Source organism: Podarcis pityusensis (assembly GCF_964106645.2).
Source record: "Podarcis pityusensis genome assembly, chromosome: 2".
In the NCBI taxonomy this organism is placed as follows: domain Eukaryota; kingdom Metazoa; phylum Chordata; class Lepidosauria; order Squamata; family Lacertidae; genus Podarcis; species Podarcis pityusensis.
The window spans coordinates 90,018,919-90,038,266 of record NC_138029.1 but is presented as its reverse complement, the minus strand read 5'-3'; the positions used below and the strand labels follow the sequence as shown (position 1 = coordinate 90,038,266).

Sequence of the window (19,348 nt, the reverse complement as noted above, 5' to 3'; positions counted from 1 at the left end):
CTCAATTTAGGTACCTCTTAACATATTTTATCCTAAAATATGCATTGTTTATGCACTTGGTCATTTTTTTTCAGCCAAGAACTATATTGCAAAATTCAGAGGTGTGAAATGCAAAGGGTAATGACATTCCAATCCATGTATTAATCAGGAGGGATGAACCAAGTCAATTCATTTCAAAAAGTGGACCAAATGAAACTCTCCTTCAGTTCCTAGTTCTCTGTGACATAAGATTTCATTTAGCCCAGTAATAATTTCAGAAATAATAACTGTGACCAATAACTAGTTTCATAATCCTAATAAGCTTGGTGAAAGAAATTTGAATGAGAGCATTTGATTTAGAGACAGTACTTATCCTGAACTAACCAGGAGCCATAACTCACTGGTAAAGATATATGATTTGAATGCATAATAAGTTGGCATTCTAGATACAATGCTGACTTTTTGAAAAAGTAGAGAATACTGGTCTAGATGAAGCAAGGTATGACTCATTATATATAAAAAAGGTTCTTATCAATCTGGTAGGTTTATTCCTGTAAAAAGATGAATGACGCATAATGCACACTCTTAAGACTACCAAATATAATACTAAGAGGTAAAGGTAAAGGGACGCCTGACCATTAAGTCCAGCCGCGAATGACTCTGGGGTTGCAGCGCTCATCTCGCTTTACAGGCCGAGGGAGACGCCGTTTGTCCACTTCAGCAGACAGTTTTTCTGGGTCATGTGGCCAGCATGATTAAGCCGCTTCTGGCGCAACCAGAGCAGTGCACGGAAACGCCGTTTACCTTCCCGCTGGAGTGGTACCTATTTATCTACTTACACTTTTTGGCATGCTCTCGAACTGCTAGGTTGGCAGGAGCTGGGACCAAGCAACGGGAGCTCACCCTGTTGCGGGGATTCAAACTGCCGACCTTCTTATCAGCAAGCCCAAGAGGCTCAGTGGTTTAGACCACAGCGCCACCCACGTCCCCTAAAGGCTCACCTTTCAATGCAGTCAGATAGCCACGACTTCAGTTTCCTTCCTACAGTTGTGCAGAATCAAGCAAATATGTATCACTCCTATTTTCCTACACTCTGATAAATCAGTGAATCAAATTCTGTTCTTGGCTACCTTGGAAATAATGCGAGATTAGGCTTGTAGTTCAATCTAATTTTAGAGGAGATTTTGAAACCCTGGATCTGAGGCATGATTTTGGGAAGTAGAGCCCTAAACGGGTTCAACTGGTTATTGTAGTATTGTGGTCGTATGAATGGTGGTATTGCAATTATTATATAATACTATAGGGTGGGAAAATTCATGAGTAATCATTAAAGATCTCAAAATACATGTGTGATTTCAGTCAATGGCGTTTACTTGTGTTTGTACATATATAGTGCAATCATGAAGCATACATTTTCCAAAGAAATGCAGTGTTGCTAATCTTTCCCTTGTACTTGCAGACAGGCTGAGAGAAAACCAGACTGTAAGATAGTTGTCTGGATTTGCCATCTAGGAGCTGAGTTTCTTTAGTACCTTTCCTGTTTATTTCACCTCTTATCAAGTTACACACAGTATTTCTCCCCTGTAGCCACCTTGCAGCACCCCAGAGGAAGGCAGCTTCCCCCCACCTTCTCTTTTGCTGTAAACATAAGGGCATATCCTTATTTACCAGTGCCAGACCTTAGGGAAGAAACTGTAATAAAGCTACAACATAAAGAGTTTTCTTTGCTAGTGTTGCAAGCCAACTGTGCCTTTGTCTAAGGCTTGTTAAGCTCCTCTGTTGGGTACTGCAACTACTTCAAAAACTGTCAATAAAGGCCCTTTTAAAGCTTTTAAAACACTTATTTGCTCTGAACAAAAAAGGACAGGCTACATGCATGCACAGCTATAAGCAGGGGGAGTGCTTTTCACACAAACCCACATTTAATTGAGGCCTGTAATCACATGTGATCATTTAAAAATCATGCACCACTATGAGACACTGAAATACTCTACAATGCTAGCTTTTATGGGGGGGGGGGGTTTCCTTGTCTTCATTAATTCATGTGGCATTTGCTGATTAAGCACCTAAAACATTGTGCTCCATCTACCCCAAAAACTCGAGAGGAAGAAGAAAGGTAGAATATTTGGTACATCCACACTATAGCTTAGTTATCCCTAATATATTAAACTACTAGGGGATCAAGATGGAAAGGTAGGAATGGATGACTAAATTAATACCATGTGTACATAAGCACCCTAAATTACCCAGACCTGGCCAATGAACAAGAGGATACTGGGCAGGACAAAACACTATATTCTAATGCAATACATGAGCTCTCATATTCTTTTTAAGGGTTCATATAATAGCAGCTTTCATATACTTCAGGGGGAATGCACAAAAGCATAAGATACAAATGAAGTATTCTTCTGTGTCATTGATTCCTAGACTCCTATAGAAACTAGTCTATGAATGTACCTCAAACACATAATGCTGTAATGCTAAAATTATTTGCCTGACCCAATTCATGTGTCAGGAAAGTACAAAGAGCATGTATTTCCGTAAGTGCAAAAAAACCCCAGATTGCCAAACTCAGGGTGTGATTTGCAGAGCAGAGAGGAATTATGTCCATGTTTCTGGTCTTGATTCATTTCCAGTCATAGATTTTGCCACTTGTTTTTAACAAGCTGCTTTTTCTCTTTTTCAAGCACGGCTTGGAGTACATTCCCCTGTGAGAGTTGCACACCTGCAAAGTACACTGAGTGAAATATGGAAAAAATATCTTCAAGTCTATGAAGTTGATTTGCCCCCAAACAATCTGTTCAAGTGAAAGTTTTACAATATTATAAATCCACCTATTGTATAAATACCATGAAGGTTCTTGCATTACATGTAACAGACCCCAAGAGAACGTCTGCATACACAGTACATTTTCTTCTTTCTTTTTAAGCCCACCCAGTCGCTTGCCAAAGTGACTGCTTTCTATTAGAGGTCTTTCCTCTTATGCCTATTTCTGCCATTATGGCAATGGGAAAAGGCAAGTTATGCATTAACTTCATTTCATTTATGATAAGAGATTGCTACCCCATTAGTAATCTCAGTTTTCTGACTCGCAGTGTAAATGTGGACTCTACTTGCTTTTCTGCAATGACTCTCTGTTTTATTACCTTTATGAAAGCGGTATTCATCAAGGTGATGACAATGTCCTGGGAAGTCCCTGTTGGTGCTGGTGCAACAGAGGAAGGTACAATCTGTGGACAATCAGTGCTGTTCTGTAGTTCAAGAAGCAAGCAAAAGAAAGGAAGGTTAATATGGGAAACTTGGGGCCTTCTTAACACTTGAGGCAACAGAATTTAGAAAAAATGGCATGGCTGATACATCCTTGGCATTCACTAATTTTTAGTCCCAAGTTATAACAGGCAAAGATAAGGTAAAGGTAAAGGACCTGTGGAAGGTTAAGTACAGCCAAAGTAGACTATGGGGTGTGGTGCTCATCTTGCTTCCGGCTGAGGGAGCTGGCATTTGGCCACAGATAGCTTTCTGGGTCATGTGGCCAGCATGACTAAACCGCTTCTGGTGCAATGGGACACCATGATGAGAGCCAGAGTGCATAGAAACACCATTTACTTTCCCACCAAAGCAGTACCTATTTATCTGCTCACATTGGTATGCTTTTGAACTGTTAGGGTGGCAGAAGCTGGGACAGAGCAACAGGAGCTCACCCTATTGCATGGATTCGAACTGTCAACCTTCCGATCGGCAATCCCAAGAGGCTCAGTGGTTTAGACCACAGTGCGACCCACATCCCTTCCCCAACTTATAGCACCCTTTTGAAGGCAGTTCTTTGCCTCACAGCCTTAAAATACAATCCTGCAAAGTCCCATCATGGCCAATGGGACTTAATCACTAGTAAACATGCTTAGAACTATAGGCTTAGTAATTTAATTCTATGCATTTCATCTCTGCATTATCAGTAAAAGCCCTCTACTTTACATAGAAGATAGCCGTCAATCCTGAACTCAGTGGCAGGTGCCAACTGCATGTGGTGTGAGCTGGCACCTTTGCTTGCGCAGACCAAGAATATATTAGTGCGAAAACAGAAGAAACTTCACCAACAACCTCCTCCCTGGAGTGTGACCGTGTGAGGCTTGCACCATTCCTTCCTATTCATCTTCTGTTCTACGGATAAACACTGTGCTCTCAGACTTCAGGCAACTGTGTTATCAATCTGGGATTTTTCACAGCAAAATTAATTTCCTCACAAATTAAAAGGAAAACCATATGCTCTCATCAGCTGCCATGTCTGAGGTAGCTACTATACCCGTTATTTCACTAGAAGAAATGAAACCAATTAATATGATACAGTGTATTTACAGAAATTCCAGCAACAGTCCTTGCAAAAAACCGAGCATTTTGCTGTGCTTTTTGTTTTTTGTTTTAAGTATGCACTTGATGCTAAATTTAAGCACTGCATGCATGTGGCTATGTACAGGCAATAACTCTTATCAGTTTTAGAGGTGGAATTGAAGGGCTGTCATTGCCTATCTCACACACACATCATCATCATTATTAAGGCATGATTTCTGAACAAATCCATTTTGCAGTTTTGTAGCTCTTCTATAACTGCCCTGAAAAAGCAGAAATAAACAATCAGAAGCATGGCTAGCACTGTTGCAGTAGATGGGTGTACAATATGAGATGGCTGTGAATACTAAGTACCCATAAAGAGCACTGCATTGCTGCTGCTGTATAGTGCATGAAAGAATGGGCACACATTTCTGTCCACATTCACGTAACCATTTAAATGATGGGGGGGGGGGGACGGACGGACATGGAAGCAGTTTCCCTTAGGAGTAAACTGACTAGGTTAAAAGCTGCTCCTAAGCTGGCCTCATCTTGTTCATGTTCACAACTGTACTGATATGTACAGGACTAGGGGAATTTGCTTTTTTATGAAAATGGATTAAGTTATTAAGGTTCCTCTGCTGGACCAGGTCTAGTGTTGTGTCATGGGAGTCATATAGAGAAAGTCATTCCCATTGCTCCAAATGAAATAACCATCTGTATAAAGACTGTGTGTATGTTGAGTGTTGACATTGAAGACAGGCTATCGTGGAGCACAAGAGAAAAAGGACAACCATTGGTGTGGTGACATGTGTGTTGTTTGATTAAGCAAGGGCTGAATATGAAGCAAATACAGTGGTACCTCAGTTTTCGAGTGTCTTGGAATCTGAACGTTGAAAACCCGGAAGTAATTGCTTCCATTTTCGAATGAGCCTCAGAGGTCGAACAGCTTCCACTGCGGTTTTTTCTTTTTTCTCCATTGACTTTGCCTACTGCCCTTTGTGCCTTGGTTGTTGAACGTCTTGGAAGTCAAATGGTATTCCGGAACGGATTACATTCAACAACCGAGGAACCACTGTATGTTATCTATTATTCCACAGCACCCAGCTCTATTGGATGACTTTTATCACAGTTCGAACAAAGGCTCAAACATGCATGAAGCCATACGTACAAAGTTGGAAAATATAAAAGAACCCTCTCTCCATCTTCTCAAAAGTGCATCACATAAAACTGATGGATGGACAAAGGATCTGATTACAACGAGCCCAACTTTCACGATTTGGTTCATCTAAAAGGGTTACACCCCCCCCTGAAAAGTCAGGCTAAATTCTTATCTCACTAGTCCACCAAATATGCATAAATAGATTCCATGAGCTAACTGAGAAAACATCATGTCCCACAGTGCACAGAGGTTGATTCTCTTGTCATTGACTGACTTCTAATTTACACCTGAGTGAGACAACTTAAGACCTGGGCCTTGTAACACTTAAAAAGATAAACAGTAGAACACTTCTCTATCTCATATGCTGCAAGCACTGGGAACTCCTTGCACTTAAGACTGGCTCTCCCCTGGTTCCTGCTAAGCCCATCTTCAAGGCTTCTCAATTATCTTAAAGTGCTTGTTTGATGGGGAAAAGCATGTTTCATGGTTTATCGGGACACTGATCTTAACCATGCACCTTCCCTGGGCTGCCTCAGCACGAAGATTAAATAAGGGCGATATGCAAGCAGAGAAGTAAATCAACAAAGAGGGAGTGGATTGATTCTGGTCCCTGAGTCTCCTTAATGCGAGCAAGAAAAAGAAAAAAAAAAGAGGGCAAGCAAACTCAGCAGGGAAATGAACATAGCTTTGTGTGTCCCTGCACAGCAAAGAAGCTAGCTCAGATTGCTAGAAAAACAAACAATAGCGAACAGATTAACTCACTACCTCACAGTGCCTTCTTCTGCCTTGTGCAAGCTACTACTTTCATTTGCGGCTGCCTAGGGGAGAAGAGCCTGTATCCATGTTTGTCCCCAGTCTGTCCACTTTGCTAATTGTAATTTCCGCCATCCCTGCTCCACCACCCTCTTGTCGGACAGACCCTGAAAGGTTACCAAAACAAGACACCCTCCCCCATTTCAGCAGAGGGCAAAAGTTTCAGTGAAACAGATCCCTCCCTTTCAGCTCATGACTTGCCTGCACTGCAAATGCTTATTAAGGGTTAAACTACTAAATCCTGGTTATCAACTAGTCCCTTATTTTCAGTGCTCCTGTCTTTAGTTTCCAATCCAAGGAAACCAAATGAATACTGCAGCCCACGCATCCTGATGTTTAATCACCCCAGCAAACACATTCTAGATGGATGAACCTGGTACATTCAGTTGCACAGCAGGGACAGCTCGCCTGAGTGTACCTGAGACAGAAAGGGCCTTTTCATATTTGGTGTTTAATCCTTTAGTCTGTTATTACTAAGCATAGAAACAGCGCTTTTCATCTTTTGCTATGAAGCAGCTCTCTAAAATGGCACTAATTCTTTCAGCTGGATAGGGGGAAAAAATTTTCTCTCCATTTTGTACTGGGCACACTGAAACACAGGGGAAAACCAGTGGTGCATTCAAACAAGTTAGCATCTCAGAGACAGGGAAGAAACTCCATTTCTCCATTAGTTTAGCAAAAAGTATTGCATAATTTAAACAATGCACAATATCTAACTGTATCTGTGCATTCATATCTGTTATTCAAACAAATCAGAGGAGTTCCCACATTGCATTTTACCAAAACAGAACTTGATAAGTGTCAGTTTATAATGTGAGAACAGTTAGGCAGGGTGTCTGCTTCAGGGCTGCTGAGACATGAATTTGGTGAAAGCAGCCTGGGATTTTGGTGTCTTAGCAGTGAAGCAGTCGTATGGTTTCTTATATCTATTACTAGGCCTCATGTCTTAATATCAGAGAGGCACCAAAAATAACACAGAAGATGGCACACAGGTGTCTGTGAATACAAATACGTGTGTTTATTTGAATGCAGAATGGTTTTTTAAATGTTTGTGGGACTGAGGCAATTATGCTTTCAGATGGTAAGGGTTTGCTGGCACACTTGTCTATTAAAATTCAGTTCATGCCCTTGAAACTTCATTTGAAATCTTGCTTTCTTTCCTCCATCCCCACCCACACCCACCCCTCAGGATGTAACATCTGCTAACTAAAACCATTCTGTGAATTTCAGATTAATGCAAATCTTTGGGGCTCTCACCCACTTCTCTTAGTCCATCTCATGGCAGCAAAAATTTCTACCTATTCCAGAAGGAGATTTAAAAGGTATATAAAAAGTAAGCGCAGGGGTTTCTAGATTAGCCTTGCCAAGCCTTTTTGAAGATGATCCCTTCTGGGTGCCCTAGATTCATCTGCTTAGTTTAATCCTCAACAGTTTAGGAGGCTCATTTTGCTGACAGTGCAAGGATCTTAGGGTCTTGAAAAGGTGAAGTGGTGGTCAAAGGGCCATGCTTTCCCAAAAGGACTTAGCGTGGAATTCTACGGCATGCCTAACATATGCCTTATGAGGGATGCTTTCATGGAAAAGACAGTTTGTGGAACTGAAAAGCTGAGTTTTCTTCCTCTGTGTATTCAGATTCCCAAGGAACCATACAGATAGCAATGCAAGTGTATAGGCAGTTACTCCCTCCATGCTATATTTCCTTTTCTTCTGTTCCAAAGAAAAGCAGACAAATTCACACAGTCCTTTCTACCCTATGGGGATTTCTTTTTCATGTAATGGAAATTTGTGGTAGTCGGTATGAAGCAAAGGGCTTGGCTACAAATGTTGTTCAACAGAGCAGACTTGGCAGCTGGACATTAACAGAAGGAACCAGAATCCAGTGGGTTCTAGGGTCAGCAGTGGTGATGGAGGTGCTGAGACCAATCTAGCAGCCTCTGAGGAAGCCCGAATTTGAAACCTCAGGATATCATGTTGGAAGAGGTGGATTGTAAGGACAGCTTCTAAATCGTTTAAAGTTATGATCAAACTAGTAACAGTTGGTTGTCACCTTAGATCAGGCATAGGCAAACTCGGCCCTCCAGATGTTTTTGGGACTACAACTCCCATGATTCCTAGCTAGCAGGACCAGTGGTCAAGGATGATGGGAATTGTAGTCCCAAAACCTCTGGAGATTGCCTATGCCTGCCTTAGATACTACCTATAGACCAAACTACTCATGTGCCTACTTTTACTATTCATTCTGCTTCAGAAAAGGCCTACAGGCATAATTTTGCAAATGTGTAGATTTTAACAACCATCAGTTCAATGTTATGTTGCTGTGGTGAAAATGACATTTACTGAGGAAAACATAACTGAACAAACAAAACCAAGGCCAATTTTTTAACGAAGCCATGCATGAAAATCCCTGTATTTAATAAATTTACACCACACTGATAAGATCTGATTTGTCTAATGTATTCTTTCTGAATATTTTGCACTTATATATAATTGAGGCAGAGTAAAAACTGGAAAGTGATAATAGAAAGTATGACAGGAAGGGCAAGGCCCTTTCTGAATAAAACAATCAAGGAGAGACTCAACACGCTAGAAAATTTTCAAAGCTACAAAGAAGTAGAATGGTATTTAAAATGTAAATGATCAGTAAACTGACTGCTAAAAGGCCAATTTGTTTAAATTAACCTCAGGAACATTATGCCAAATTTCACTATAATGACGAGATGGATTTTGGATAACAGTGATTTCCTGTTCAAACTGGTGATTTTACTAATGCTAGCTTGTTTTATTAATATCCCACAATAGACTAGTAAAAGGTTAAAAAAAACACCCTGCAAGGTATTACTAGATTTATTTTATTGCTAAAATCCAGGCATTGCAACCCATGTGGAAATAAAGATACTGTTCCAGTTTTAAATGGTAATAAAAATCCAATGGATAAAACCTGATTGAACAGCCAGGAAATGTGAATACTTTTGTTAAGCACATATAACTGTCTGTATTATTATTATTATTATTATTATTATTATTATTATTATTATTTAAAAATTGTCCGAACTTCCAAATATCCTGCACCTGGATAAACTACTTAAACAGAAATGCTCTACTCTCCATGCATCCGAGTAGGAAAGAGGTGGTTTTTTTTATCAATTAACACTACAGCACAACTTTTAACAACAGGAATTGCAGTGCTCATTTCACACACATGGAATGTGAGACGCAGAGGGATGAGGAACCTTACATTTGGTCAACGAACAAGGTCAGTGAAAGATGGGGAAAGCATGAACACAAACCCATCATGATTAGGAATGACTTTTGAAAGTCATCTGGCCTTCCATGTGGCTCAGTTGATCAGGCTCACAGAACTACTACCTGGGACACTCAACAGCTAAATAAACGGGCCACAGAAGATTTATGTAATCCAACCCACTGTCCATTTATTTTTCTGCACACACATGTAGAAATGTTGAGTACTAGAGGTTTGAATACCAAATACTGAGCAGGCTCTGCAACCTATTATCATTTGGGGGATAACTGGAAATCAGTGTCGAAAGACCTTGTCCAGGCTTCCTCAAACTCGGTCCTCCAGATGTTTTTGGCCTACAACTCCCATGATCCCTAGCTATCAGGACCAGTGGTCAGGGCTGATGGGAATTGTAGTCTCAAAACATCTGGAGGGCCGAGTTTGAGGGAGCCTGACCTTGTCCTTCAAAACGTCACCACCACCACAATACGCAATGTTTATGCACAACTTCTATACACACCATACTCTGTAAGATTTGTAAAAACAAGGTCCTCAAATTTCTACCAGACAAGGAGAAAAAGAACCCTAGTGTCATTAAAACAAAGAAGTATCAGTGTTATGTGCTTACATTCATCTGTATTGAGTCCTCACATTCAGTTGAATTGGAGACACAGGTGTATTTTCTAGTGCACCAGTAACACTTCCATTTAGCCGAGAGGCAGGTGATACATCTGAAATGCATAAAAAGTATGTACACTTACTAATCCACACCAGGGCGGGTTATAGACTCCTGTCCGGAGCTAAATTTCTGTTGCAAGTCTACAGACTCTTCATTATGGCCTTGTGGCAAGTCCTTCCACTGAAGGTTTTTAAAAGTCTAACACTCCATTTTTTCCCCTGGTGAGAAGGCCCAGAAACTGCTCTTCTGCCATTCCACTTAATCCATGGGCCAGAGAGCTAATATAACATCTGGTTTTGAGCTACTTCCCTTATTGTTTTTCAGGAATAACTTTCTTCAATAAACACGACTTCCACCATTGCATAGAGGCAACTTTGCCATTGAAAAGCAGCAACCCAAACTTGCTCTGAGTAAAGACTCAACACCACCATCGTTGCTCCCTCTCAGGACTATTTTACTATTAGATAAAGAAATCTTTAGTCCAGTGTTAACATTGCGGCAATCCTGTCTGACCTGCCAACATGAGTTGTAAAATTTTATCCTGTGCCTTGTAGTTCATGCATGATATTAGCTAGTGATAGTGACTTTTAAGCTTTGGGGGATATTTTGCAGAGTGGTAGGTAAGAATCTAAACCTTAGTTTCGAAAAGATCAGTTTGATTGGCTGCAAAGTATACACTAACAATCCAATCATAATGTAGGTCTTAATCAGCATTTCTCAAATCGAGGCAACAAGACCATATGTGAGCATGAATAACATTCTTGCATCAACAAAACATTTCTTAGCATGGGTATGCTGAAAGCATGTTACTGACATGCTTTCAGTGCTGACCCCAAGCAATCAGATTATTCTAGAAGGAGAGTGAATCTGTTCCCCTAAGTCATTAACTCTATACTGCCTTCAAAACCCATATCCTTTTAACTTTGCACATCCACAACTGCCTCTTCACATCCCTTAATTACTCTTTCCTTTGATGCTTCCTGCAGAATATATCCCCCTTCCTATAAACAAAACAAAAGGGATGGTTATACTTGGGGAACCAACTGTGTCCAACTCCGGGGCTGATAATCCTGTCAACAGAACAGTTGATCGGCTCTTGAAATTTTACTGAAGTAATGCCATTTCACATACTGCTGTAACTATTCCTAAAAGTTGTCTCCAAAGATTGATTGGTTAAAGAGCATGATCTGCAAGCACATGGAAGAGAACTTCCTAGGGATAGTGGCAGTGGCGCGTGGAAGAAAAACCAGGCCTGACAAGCTAACACCTAGTTGTTTCCACAGCTCCATGAGCTGCATAACCTTCATGCTCACTATGTTTACTGAATCCTGGGAAATTGTATTTTGTTTTACAATAGACTGATCAGTCTATTAATACGTAGAATTTATCTCCTGAAAATCAAGCAGAGTTCTGAGGGTTAACGCTAAAGCTTTCAGATAAAATGAAATAAAATATTAAGCACGTTTAAGAAACTTGAAGGGAAAAAATGCCAAAAGCCGTCAAAATTGTCCAGATGGTCTGAAATGCTCTAAGACCCTTTCTCTGTGAATCTTGGCACGCTACACAGACTTCCCTGCCAAATCCTGCCCAGGGTCTAAAATATCTGGTTGACAACTAAGTGGTTCCTGCTTAGTTAACCCTCTACAATAATTGCTCCTGGGTGATGAATGTACTTTTTTTTTTAGGACTACCTAATTCACAATCTCTCCCCTACCAAAAACAAAACAAAACACGAAAAGGGTTTCCCAGTGTCAGATTCTGATGCAAGTCATAGCCAAGCAACCTACTGTTTGTCAGCAAGCTGCCATCTCCCCTCCACTGTAATTTACGGACCATGAGATCACTTACGCTGTCTTTGGATAAATGTTTCCAGTTCTCTTGCAATCATAGATGGTGAAATTGGCCCACACAATATTTTTGCCGTTGACCTGTACAGCAGTTTGAACAATCACATGATCTGGGGGGAAAACAAGCCAAAATATAACAGATCACAAGAGAGTTGCTTTTATATTTTTCTAAGCTTTCAAGACAAGATAAATGCCTGGGCGGGTTGTCTCAAAACTGTTTCTTTTCCCAGGGGAATGCAAGTCCTCAGTTTACCCTCCCCCCAAACTCAAAAGTTTCTCTTCACTTAAAATTACAGCTTTCAACTCTATTTCTCCAAACTAGGTAGTCACACAACAAGCGGGTGATGTGTAACACTGATGTTAGCAGTGGAATTTGTGTTTCCTGGAGGAAATTGGGGGGGGGGGCATGTAACATATAGAACAAAGAAAGCTGCAGGGTTCTGCTTTTGTCATGTAACCCCCTTTTATTGCACATTCATGATGATTTGTGCTCATGATGCTATTAGGTAGGTCATATGTGATCTCACTTTCAATACTATTTATGCCTGCAAAGGTTCTGAGAAACTCATACTGCTTCCTTTCTAGTCAATGCATTTTCAGTAACCTACTGATAAAATCCCATAACCTCTCATACCCCAAATATTCTGGGGTGGGTTTTTTGTCCAGTGCTTGTTGCACTATAGTTCCTCCAGGCCGTAATTGGGGAAGCACTGCAGAACAACTAATAAAGCAGGATAAATCCACCACTACTATTATTGTGTCAAGACCATGTTACAGAATAGACTTGCAATAAAATGCCAGTCTGGAGGGGCCCCATGGGCAACTTTTTCTGGATGAAGGAAAATTTGGTACCAAACATTAACACACCTGTGAGAAAATAACGCATTAGTAAGAAAACATTTCATAAGTTCTGAAGCATTTTATCTTCCACACATGTCTACACTAACAGGATGCCCAGGGAATCCTCCAATTTGAAGGTTGCAGAGATTTATTTTACAGAAATAAGGTAATCATCTGACTTGGTTCATTGTGGCAAAGTTCATGTGCCGTACTCAAGAAGTTAGGATACAAAATTCTACACAATTACTTATTCAACATCAGAGTACCAAAAACACCCACAAGATACAAAATACTATTTCTGTTAAGCACAGAGTTGCAAAGTATTACAAGTGATTAGAACTAGGCCACATTTAGACTGACAAACCGTGCTTGGCAACTGCTGGCTAATGAGCAGAAAGCCACATGGCAAGCAGTTAATCAGCAGGTAAAGCTTTTCCCAATGGCTTTGCATGTCTGGAAATGCTTCTCCTGCAGAATTTCTGCTAATCACACAGCTGTTGAAGACACAGGCGCTGCTGCGCTGAGGGGGAAAGGCTGGCAGTTCCCCGCAGAACTTTACAGGTGTCTGGCATATGGAAAATTGCAGCATAATGCACAAGTGTGGCATTCATGAATTGTCAAGGTCCAGCAATCAATACCAGATGGAGGAAAGAGGTGGTTGCTAAGGCCAGAGGGAATCCATACCACCATTTGGATATGGCGATGACAAATGAAGTCACCATTAATTGAGACTTTTTTCTCCCACCAAGGCTGGTGTTGCAGATGCTCTAGCATGTGCCGAAATCACAGCTCAGTACTTCCTGGGTTGATTTATATTTGACAGGAGATGGTGAGCTGCAAATTCCAATATATTCAAGACATATATGAACACGCCTAAGACTTAACACCATGCTTATGGTGGGCTTATCACCATGAACTGGTTCTTATATGCACTTATACTATTTGAATGATTTAGGAACAAATATGCACATCCTTCTCTACCATGCATCTATAGTGATATTCAACCTGAGGACTCTGTGACAACCACCATGTATCCAAAGTCATACTGGATCTTCAAAAAGGAATTGTCTGAACCTGCATGATATAGCAAGGTAGCAGATATTGTGTTTTCCCCTGGCAACATGTTGTTGTTGTTGTTGTTGTTGTTGTTGTTACAGAGTTCATAGGATTGTGGCCAAAACCTACCAAGGTAGTACACATGAGGACTTCAATATTTCCTTGATAATGCTCACACATAAATGAACACACACACACATTTCATGCAGTAACCCAGTTTTCCATATCAAATAAATATGAATGACTACAGAAATAGTGGAGTTTCTAAGTCAAAGTCACTACTGCTCTCATTTTTTTTTTTAAAGCATGTTGTCTCTATTCTTTGTTACATACCTTGATTGTATGGGAAGGCTGGATATTTTTCTCTAGGAAGAAAATTGCAATAAACAAACTGGCTCCAAGAGTGGGCAGCAACTTTAGCTACAGTGGATATATTATTTCCATAATTGCAAGACATCTCCATTCCATTCAAACTTGGAATATTTCCATTTATTTGGATTATCATGCCCTAATACAGACAAAAAATATTGAGTTATTGCTACAAAAAAAAAGGGGGGGGGGACACAGAATTTTGAATTGCATTGACTATCTGGTTTAGGAAACAAATGGCTACAATTGATTTTTCATTTTGCATAATATTTGTCAGCTGGAAAATAATGTATGGAAAGCATGGCTAAACTAGTACATCTTTCAGAAAGGTAATAAGCAGTCAATGAAGGAGACTTACTCTTGGCTAGTAACATTGTTTTCTCTTAGGTTTTTATTGCAATTTCTATTTGGACAATTTGAAAAAGGAAGTTAGTAGAAACATTTTGCTTAGGGACAAAAAAGTATATTTATTTAAATTTATTTTCCAATTAATTAGCATAAACATTTTTCCTTTAAAAAAGCCCTGAAGTGTTTTGCAACAATATTAATATACAAATTACACACACACACACACACACACACACACACACACAACATACATAGTTGCATCCTACTACATTTATTGAGAGTAGACCCATTGGAAGTAACATATCTATTAATCAGGTTCATTCATTTCAATTAATCTACTATGTGTAAGACCAATTCTGGATACAACCTATAGCCTCAATAAGCAGCAAAAATATTGTGTGGACTCTCCCCAGCCAGTTGTAACAGTTGTGTAACAGCTTTGCTTATCAAGTGAAATGGAATCACGTGTACCAAATCCACCCCTTTGCCCATGCACAATGGCCACACCTCTTGCTGTCAGTGCACACAGCAGAAACACTTCCCTGATGTCTGCATATTTGGATGGTGTAAGAAAAGGATGCTTCCCAGATACTGATGTTCATGGATAGAACTTCTCTATGTAGGGTACTTTGGTTCAATCAGGGTCCTTTCCAATGCTGAGCTCTAACTGTGTACATCAGACAGTACTTGCGGAAAGCCCTTTCCTATACCAATCATTCCACGCAAGCCACAGGATGGAGGAATGACCAAGGTGCACATCAGTGGGGAAAAACTGACCCAGGAGGTCTTGTAACCATCCTCATCCCTCTGTCTCAGTGTGTTGTGTGAACCTCCCTTTCAGAACCAGTGAAAAGTGGAAGTGAAAAACAGAACGCCGCACTGTAGGAGACATAATCCCTAAGGGGGAGAAGCTCTAGTCTTGGGAGAAGGGATGGAATGCAGCAAAGCAACCTGCTCTGGTGTGGTGCTGTAGCATTCCAGTGGTGGCTAACCAAGTGCAACTGAAAAGGAGTCTGATCGATAAATCTGTTCCAGTAGTACACAATCTGGCGGCATAATGTAATTCACCCCACCTGATTGGTGCAACAAAACTGAAGAGGTTTCTGTTCCACTAACGGAAATCTACGAAAAGCTATTTCACAAATTCAAAGCTGAAAGATTAAGCTAAATGCATTAATTAACATAATTTCCATTGTGTGCTTTTTACTGAAGAGCCAAGAAGCAGTAGCTTACTAGTCCTAAAAAATAAACTTTAAGTGAATGTTTGTTGGTTTATTTTAACATTATTAATGCAGTTGTGTAAAGGGTTAGAGGTTTCTAGGGGAAATGGTTTAATTATTTACTGGCTCTTATAGTAAGCTAATCCTGATCTCCAGAGAGGAATGACAGAAGTTGAACAAAAATCTTCTGCAGTTTACTGGCAACCAGCAAAGGTCTTTGGATTTGTCATTCAAGCCATATTCCCCTCAAACTCTAGGGAAGTGCAGATGATGCTGTTCTTAAACATAAATAAGTTCAAGTCTGCTTAGCATTCAGTGCTAAAGGCATCTACACTCTTCGTCCAGTGAAATGTACCACAGTACTGGCCTTGTGTCATTAACAGTACAATCCTGCACGTAACTACTCAGAAGAAATCCCCACTGAGTTCAGTGGAATGCACATTCAGAGTTATTTGCACATTAGCTAAAAGTGGCCCATTATCACAATTATATTATGTTATGAATAATTATATTACCACATAGAACCAATAATCATTTAGGCATAGTTTCTTCAGCAGAGAAGAAATCTTGGGAAATGATTTGAGGAAAGGCTTCAAAAAAGTGAAAAACCATTTTAACTCTGAAATATCAAACTGATGTTTGTGTGCAAATAGGTATGCTGAATATTTAAACTTCAATTTTTCATCAGTTCAACTGGTTCAGCCTTTTGTGTTCAGGTAGTACTCTCCTTAGACTTGGCCTGAGTGGTATGTTAAGCCAGTTCCTCCTTGCACAGGGATGACACTGACAACGCAATTTGACTTCCTCTGCGTGGACAGATATCCCCAATGACTACTTGATTCCACAGGTGCAATATTTTGAATGAAATTGCTGCTTCACAGAGTCAAAAAATCCAAAATTACCAGTGCTGTCTCAACTTTCAGAGGTGGTAACATGGCAAACATTCCTTCTAATAGTGATTCAAGTCTTCAAATGTGCACCATTCCATAGCCAAAATTGTACTGTCCATACAAAAGGATGACGCAATAGCAGACCTGCGGTAACCCCAAGGTTTGCAGTTGCTCAAAAACTCTTTAAAAAGAAAAAAAAAGAAAACTCCCCAAACAGCCCCATGAGAACTCAGTGGCTTGAAGCACTGAGAGACTGAGAAGAAAAACCCATAACAATGGGGGTGGGATGTGTGAGGGTGGAGGGGGCAGAGGGAACAGAGTCTGATCCTGTCAATCCCTACTCAGAATCTGATTAGTTCTAACTCAGAGTAGACCATCTTAGGTCAATTGATTTCCATGGGGGTGTGCTCTGAGTTTCACTTAGTCAGATACAACCCATAAAGGATAGAATCATCACATTGTCTAGAAAGGTCACATCCTGGTTCATACTGAGAAGCCTTTTTTTTAAATCTCCCCAAGGATGTACCGTATTGGCCCAAATATAAGCTGCACCTGAATATAAGCTGCACCTTTAAAGTTCAAGGGGGGGAAAAGAAAAAAATACAATACCCGAATATAAGCCACTCCCTTAAAATTCCACAGGCATTCACACCCGTTCCGTTTTACCGTATGTGTGTTTCAGCAGTGATATTGTAAAAGCCAATTTTTGTAAGGTCACAAATTTAAGATGCACTTTAACTTTTCATGGTCAGAATTTGGAAAAAAAGGCTTATGTTTGGGCCAATACAGTAGCAAAGAGAAACCATGGAAACTCATGGATAAAACAAATAATTTCATGTAGGTTGGATACTGTAAGAGGATGGGTGCCTCTCACAAAAAACCCAATTTTTTTTCCCAAAATGAAGAAAAAACATAGGAGGAAAGAAACGGAGGACTCAGTATGCTCAGCGTGCATGGAACACTGACAGACTGATGGTGGCGGGGGCGGAAAGTGACAAAAATGGGGAGGGGTACAGAATGAAAGAACAAGCTGCGGTATTTTTGCTGGAGAGCACCACTGGTGACATCTATTTAAAATGCACACAGTTGAAGATGCCCCTGGCTGCACCTGAAGTCTGGTAACAACAAAGCCAAGTGATGTATGCCTACCAGCATACATAAAAGTCAGATTGCAAAGTTCTGTTCTTCTAATAATAGCAAACTCAGTTGCTGGTGTGATTATGGTTCCTGCAGGCTTGTGGAAACCCCATGGTTTACAGGTGTAGATGAAAGTATTTATGGAAAATACCTGAGGGAGGGAAAAAAAGGGGTGAAACAGTTTCATGAGGGTGGAGCATACTCAGTCGCCACGGAATGCTGTTGTGGAGAAGAAAAGGAAACCAGGATAAAATGGAAGTATTCTGAAAGAGGGCATGGCTGGCTGGAATAGCGAAGCAAAGCACTCTATGCATTGCAGTGTTTTGCTGCAGGTCCTACTTTCCCTCATAATTTCTGAAGCTCAGAGGTGGCTTGGGTCATTATGCAACCAAAACAGCACAACCCACCCACAAGAGGGTTGTATCTGCAGGCTCAGGAAAACCAAAAGTTTGCAAAGTACAAAAGTCTCGGGGGAGGGGGAGCCTAATGGGGCAGACCCTCCAAAATAGCCCAATGGGGACTGAGCATGCTCAGTGGCAGCGGGATGCTGACGGTTGAAGTGTGGATAGAAAATTGGGGCAGAGAGGGAAAGGAGTGGTGTTTCCTGGTTGTTTCCTGGCTGTTTGGAACCCTGGGCATCACACCAAGTCATTTTTATATTTTTTTTGCAGGTTCCACTTAGAAGGGTTTAGAATAAATCCCGCTGCTTATGACACAATATCAACAAACAGTGCAATTCTCATTTGACATACTTTGTTCTCCTTCTCAATGTTTATTTCTGAGGGCAGTATGGTCATTGACGGACACTGCTGCACTCCTTCGCTGGCACTTATCCAGAAATTGGGTTCAGAAGAATTAGTGCACTCATGTTGCAGGGAACACCTAAAACAATTAAAAAACAGTCATGACCCCAGACTCTCAAAATTATTAATAATGTTGCCGGGAGAACTGCAACCCTCCTCATAGTTTTCACTGCGCTAGCATCCATTTTATATAATCAACATGATCTCCATGATATAAACATTTTAGCTTCAACGCCCAAGTGCACAAGAGACAAAATTGAGAGATACTTTACACCTTATGCTTTCCTTGTGTTTTCCCACATACCCTTTTTCTGTATCTGATGCTGAAAAATCGACTCAAAAACCCATGGAAACCAGAAATTAAGCTTTTGAACTATGTTGGCTTAGCAGACTCAGAGGAGACAGTGTATCAGCTAGCCATGAAAGTTACTTTCTCTCCCTCCCCTGCATGTTCTATTTCTGTTTTATCAGATTTTCCCTTTAAATAAATATATTGTTCCAGCAAACTAAATTGATTGTTCTGCCTTGGTTATCTTTACTATGTTCTGGCTTGTTTCCTATAAATACTTCTGTTTAGTCTTTTGCTCCTATGATTGAGTTAGGAAAGGCTTGAGAGAGCGGCAGGATTCTTATTAGTTGTAGCA

The 19,348-nt window shown here is 40.5% G+C and overlaps 1 protein-coding gene across 1 annotated transcript in view; it reads right to left on the bottom strand.

Annotated features, from left to right (window-relative positions):
* PLXND1 (plexin D1) overlaps window positions 1–19,348 on the bottom strand; it is a 155,537-nt gene that overhangs the window by 76,928 nt on the left and 59,261 nt on the right. Inside the window, exons 5-9 of the mRNA XM_080995514.1 lie at window positions 18,654–18,783; window positions 14,271–14,445; window positions 12,043–12,151; window positions 10,144–10,246; window positions 3,126–3,230 (exon numbers count right to left, since the gene is read on the bottom strand). Of these exons, the coding sequence (XP_080851640.1) occupies window positions 3,126–3,230; window positions 10,144–10,246; window positions 12,043–12,151; window positions 14,271–14,445; window positions 18,654–18,783 (622 nt within the window). The remainder of the gene's footprint in view (window positions 1–3,125; window positions 3,231–10,143; window positions 10,247–12,042; window positions 12,152–14,270; window positions 14,446–18,653; window positions 18,784–19,348) is intronic.